Source organism: Xiphias gladius, chromosome 11 (genome assembly GCF_016859285.1).
Source record: "Xiphias gladius isolate SHS-SW01 ecotype Sanya breed wild chromosome 11, ASM1685928v1, whole genome shotgun sequence".
Lineage (NCBI taxonomy): Eukaryota > Metazoa > Chordata > Actinopteri > Istiophoriformes > Xiphiidae > Xiphias > Xiphias gladius.
The window spans coordinates 12,942,058-12,948,057 of record NC_053410.1 but is presented as its reverse complement, the minus strand read 5'-3'; the positions used below and the strand labels follow the sequence as shown (position 1 = coordinate 12,948,057).

General features: G+C 46.6%; 1 protein-coding gene across 1 annotated transcript in view; it reads left to right on the top strand.

The window, feature by feature from the left end:
- The window catches only part of zmiz1a (zinc finger, MIZ-type containing 1a), a 96,689-nt gene that overhangs the window by 64,222 nt on the left and 26,467 nt on the right, over positions 1-6,000 (top strand). Inside the window, 2 exon segments of the mRNA XM_040139719.1 lie at positions 1,511-1,619; positions 5,139-5,252. Coding sequence (XP_039995653.1) covers positions 1,551-1,619; positions 5,139-5,252 — 183 coding nt within the window. The 5' untranslated portion in view covers positions 1,511-1,550.

Below are 6,000 nucleotides of genomic sequence, written 5' to 3'. Positions count from 1 at the left end.
TTAATCAATAGCCACAAGGTCAGGCGGCCAGCACTGGGCTGGAGCGTGCCCTGTTAGTGGTCCGTGGAGCTGCCTGGCTCCTGAAGGGGATTTGTAGCACTTGTCAGGGCTTAAAGGAGCCCTCTCTGGACCACTTGCTCTGGGTGTAGTGTGTGAAAGAGACATGCTGGTTAGCAGCAGGAGAGGGAGACATCTGCTGGATGCTCGCAGGCACCACAGCACAGCAAAATTAGGCCACCCTAAGTTATGGTTATATTATGTGCGGTCGAAGGGGCTTTGTGTCCTGCAGGATGTAAAGTTAGCTGTTTTGTAGGGACTTTTCACAGCAACCACCTCAACATCATGTCCACGTGACCTGACATGAGACATTTGGCTGCCCACCATTTTTACCACATTTGCAGCAGAATGTTCCCCTTACTCATGCGAGCAGTGTATCCACTAATGTTAAAGACTTTGTAAGTGCACGCCAGGTAATTCTTCTCTGGTAATGCTTAAGCTCAGAGGATTAGTAATACACTCTCATTCTCAAAATGTTCCTTTGAAGTTTTACCTTTACGCTTAATCAAAGTGAAGCATTCAAGCTCTTGTGTTTACATGTTCTTGCGCGCGCGTGTGTGTGTAAGAGAGAAAGAGGGAGAAAAACCGTGTGCATATTTGCAATACTCTTTCTAAGATAAGCACACCAGACTGAGCATTACACATGAAAACTCCCTGGCTGAGCTCTATGCTTCCATCGTATTCATTCTCTTGCTCTGTTTCTCACAGCAGGGGATCTTGGGGGACCCTTTATCAGTACTGAGCAGCTTTCTACAGCCCTGCCCCCCGCTCCCACCTGTGGTTTCTCAGCTTGCCTTTTGTGTGGAGGAATCTGAGGCAGACCAAAACTGATGGAGATGAACACAGAGGGATCGTGATGGACGGAGGCCTCGCTGGCAAACTAGCACAATACCTATTAATGCAGCCCCAGTCCATTTCTCCAGGATAGTCAGTGTAGTGAGCATGGGGCTGTAATTGTTCTTGTTGTTGCTGCTCACCGATTGGACCAAAACAAGATACACACAGGAAGAAAGAGATGGGGCAAAGCTGAGTCTTATCAGCTGTTAGATGTGGGCAAAAATTAGTTGTCCATGCCACATTGATAACCTTGGCGTGAGGCTTGCTTCTTTTAAAGGCAGATTGCAGTTGATGTCCTTTCTTGATTGTAGTGAGTGTTAGATTTTTCTCTCATATGTAATGTAAAGCAACTGAAGCTTCACTTGCATAATGTGTCCATTTGTCGTTAACAGTGCTGCAGTGGAAAATCTCAGTTTTGTCGTTTGCCAAAGAAAAAGCGCTTCAGGCAGATCAAGCCCTTCGATGAGTCAGTGCATAAACAAGCTGGCTTCCCTTTTTGAGTATTTGTCAGGCTGCTATGATGCTGTTTGAACTTCATAGGCTGCAAACTCTTCACATGGGTGACCTGACAGAAACCTGTTCTAACAGCTGTACCTCTCCTCCTCTTCTCTTACAGGGTAAAGAGCTTTTAATGGCGTCCCGGTAGAGACATCAAGATGAACACGTTACCATCAATGGACCGGCACATCCAGCAGACCAATGACAGGCTGCAGTGCATCAAACAGGTGTGTATAAAGACGCATGTGTAGCAGCTTTTTATTCCCCCTTCAACTTCTGTCAGTGCAATGCAGACATGGATTTTCTAGGGGCAAAGAAGAATCTGCATTTCATCTGCATTTCCTCTCCTTTCTTACACTCCTTTCTCCTCTTAGCACCTTATATGGGCATCAGTTTTTCTGGCCATTAGCTCCAGTCACTCAGATCATGTTGCACAGGGTCATAGAGAGAGAGAGAGAGGGAGGCAAATCTGGCAGTGAACACAAGAAGAGACTTCAAAGAGACTAGCAACATAACAGACTCCACTTCGCTCTTTTTTTTTTTTTTTTCCCTTTTGTTTTTCCTCCTCCTGGTCCTCCCGGTGTGCTCCCTTACATCACGTTCCTGACTCTTGACGCATGCCGGCCCTTGTTGTGGTTTTGCTTAACTGTTTCCTTGACTGCCAGCTTTCAGGAGACTCGTCTCAGACAGATACAGACTGAAAGACACAGTCAGACAGACAGACAGACATAAAACAGGGCTACCGCCTCTGCCTGTGATTAATAGTCTACAAAAACTCGCTGGCTGGTTGGCTGGTTGTGGGCATATTTGTTTATGTTATGTGGGTGCGATCCTTTATATCTCCCAACATGCATATGTAACCATGCCTTACAGTGAATCAGTGAATGATAGGTCTTTGAGCTTGCGATTATGAGGTGACAAATCCCTTTTCACTGTGCCTTCTCTTAAACCCCCTGCCCCACTCCCACCTAAACTTCTGAGCAGCCACTATTAAAACCTTTATCTAAACGGGCTCCCATTGACTCAATTCTTTTACTTTGATTACATATACAGGGTTCCAGACTGTGACCATTTTGGTTGCATATGCGAACCATTTTTTAACAGTGTGTGAGTCAAAATTTCACGTGGTCGCATTCGTCTGAGGGCGCAGGTACAGTGAGTCTCTCCCTACATAAACTATCTATGCGTGTCATCATCAGCGCTTTGCGTAGCAGCCCATTCTGCTGTTACCGTGTTCCAAAGATGAAGCAATCCATAGCTGATTATTTTTAAAAATAAAATGAGGAGAGAGAGGAGGAGTCTGGTGGAGAGGGAGAGCCGGTAAGAGGTCCCGACTCAGACACAACTGATGATGAGTGTGCGGCTGCAGGCAGGGAGAGACTGACTGGGCCAGTGAAGATGAAGAAGTACTACTTTCAACCACAATGGCTAACGCAGTACCCTTGGTTATGGAACGAGGCGAAAGCTGTGTTGTGTGTGAATTGTAGGCAATGTGGCCCATCCCCTGCAGGCAGCTCTAAACTTGTTACCAGGTCAACACAGTCAAAGCCTGAAACTTTGAAGGTGCACATCAAATCATATGAAACACAAAACCCAGCAGTGACCGATGCATCGCCCGAAACACTGAGCCCCTCCCCACTCCTTTCAGCAGTTAGACGAGAGTCACCTCTCAACGGAGGAGAATGAAATGGTCATCAAGTTCAACACTGCTTTTAACATAGTGAAAGAGGAACTCACACTGACCAAATCATTTGCTGGTGCGACCGACTGATAAAGTTAGTAGCACCATTGCTACCGGTGGAAAATTTAGTCTGGAGCCCTGCTTATAGCAATGTGCTTGACATCAAAAATCTTTGATAGCTGTATTTCCAAAATGTCGGCTTTTCTCGCATGAGTAAAATTTGACATTAATGGAATTGACACTACTTACTTCCCAAAGCCTCCTCAATTACTTTCTTAGGCGTCACTGATAAACTCTAAATAGCCTGAATTAACAAATCTAGCTTAATGGATGCACTAATTGTAGTTTGGTTTATACACTTCTCAGCTCTGGCTGTAATAGAGCTCGTAGTAAACCACACTTCAAAGGCACAGAGTTAGTCAGTGAGCTCTGAGCTCTGCCAGCAGGGTGTTGTTTTGGTTTGGGGAAAGCCACTGGCAGAGAGCCAGGTGTTATGCTGTTTTTCATGCAGCCAGGTAGGCACTGAACAGCCTGATCCTTGGCTGGTCTGAAAAAGGGGTAAGTCAGTCCATCATCTCACAGAGGATATTCTGTCAAACCTCTGGCTGTTTGTCTGCTGAAACCCCAACACTGCTCCTGCTGTTGCTCAGCCCTCTCCCCCCTCTCTCCCAGTTCTTGTCCTCATCCAACCCTGAACAGTAACAACAACAAGAACAGCTCAGGCCCCATCCTCCTCCTGAAACTCAACGGCGCTATTTCACTCTGCTGTCCTCCCCCTCACACCAGAGTCGAGGTTGTCAGGCAGAGTCGGTGGCGAGCACTGCAGCAGGACGAGCTGTGAGTTCAGATCTAGACAGACAGCCCCTGCTGTGCCAGTTCTGATTCCTCTCGCGCTGGAGGCTGATACGCCTCCCATCAAGCAGCAATAATGCCAGATTATATCACTCATCTAGAACAGGCTCTTCTCCTCTCTCTCACTCAACAAGAGCATCCCTCACTTTCTCTTACTCTCCTTGCTTCTCTTCATCATCAGTCAAACCCATGCGAGAGTCCGCAGCTAACTCTATAATGGCTAATCTTCGCATCACAAAAGATGAGTCACTCAAGGCCTCTCCTGAAGCTCATGATATCGTTGGAAGCTCTGAGATTTTCTCAGTGGGCGGGCACCAGGCCTGACATGTAAGGCTGCGTTCGCACCGAAGAGCCCCTTTGTCACAAACCAACGAAAAGCTGCCCTTTCAAAAACGCTCACCTCTGCTGCCCCCTAAAGACAATAGTTCTACCTTCTCTGCAGGAACACACAAAACAAGATGCTTCATCTCCAGATGAGAATAATAAATGCTTTCAAGTGGCCTCAATCTCACCGACTGAACAAGCTGTAGCTCTGTGCCATTTCAGAGCTATTAACCTCCTGAGCCGTGAAGAAAGGGAGCCCAATTTTAAAACCGCTTATTGTGTCCTGCCAGCTTGAGTGGCCTTCAGACACTGGGAAGAAAAGACTCAACTGTTTCAGGCCTCAGTGAACAAGCGAGTGAGACAGACAGAGACTGAAAGAGATTAGACAACACACCAACTGCGCATATTGAGTCTGCACACATAGCTGCCAGGACCAAGGTTGTTTTCTTTGTGCACAGCCAAGCCAGCAAGTGGACTTCTGGTGCCGAGGCTCTGTTACATTCTGAAAACAGGCAATGAATGAGATGAAGAGAGAGAAGGAGGATTGGAGGGAAGGATTTGGTTGCTGTGTAGGTCATGGGGGTGAGGGCTGGGTGTTGCCAAGAGAGATTATCGAGAAACACTGGCATCATTGTTGATATGGGTGTGATCTTCTTCCCACAATGCATCAGAGCTCCGAGTGGGCGTAAATTGGAAGGAGTCAAGGTCCTCACAGGGTTGTGCAGAAACACAAGACATTAAATCGAGGCAGTTTGGTGGGAGAGCGCAAGGCTGCGAAACTATTTGGTTACAGTGTTTTTCCAATTTGTACTTAATGTAAAAAAAAAAAATAACGCTCATTATTTCCCATAGTTTCTAATGGCAGCCTCTTTTCTCTTTGTTTGCACAGCACTTACAGAACCCGGCCAACTTCCACTCCGCAGCCACAGAGCTGCTCGACTGGTGTGGAGATCCCCGAGCCTTCCAGCGACCTTTCGAGCAAAGTCTCATGGGATGTCTGACGGTACGCAAACACTAATTATGGTTTTCATTGGGTTTTTTCAGGTACTTTTTAGGAGATATGAGCAAAGCAATAATTAGATTTAGGATACTAAGAAAAACAAAGAAAAAACAATGGGTGAATGTGTCCACTTCTGAAGCTTTTAGCCCGCGTTTCAAATACTGCAAGTTAACCTAGACAATAGACTTGCAACCACATTCATGTTATTTTCATATTGACATTTGGCATTTGGGTTAATGCTTTTTTTCCCCTAGAAATTTGAGTAAAAGCAGTTAGTAGCAGGCTATAACCGCACCAGGTTTGTATCCAGCAGTTATCCAAGGCAGCTGCTGAGGCTGTCAGGGGCCAGTGACACAGGTTAATGTCCTTGTCACCCAGTGCTTGTCTCCACTTTGTGCTTTACACACACGCACCCACACACACACACACACACACACACACACACGCGCGCACACACACACTAAAAAGAGGCTTGAACAAGACTGTGGGTAGCCAGTCACCTCTGGCTTGCGCCTTTCAGTTCACCAGCTACTACTCATTGATCTGGACACCGGGCCAGAGAGCTGGCCTGCACCAGGTGTGTGAAAAAACTCACGCACACGCGCGCACACACACAATTGCATACACAGTCACATGTTTGAAAGAGGCTTTAGAGTAGAGAATTGCAAGTTTCACATGTTTGTCTCTAAGATCAGTCTTTGAAACACTGAAGGAACATTGTCCCCGGCTGAGGTGGTAGCGTGAGCAAACA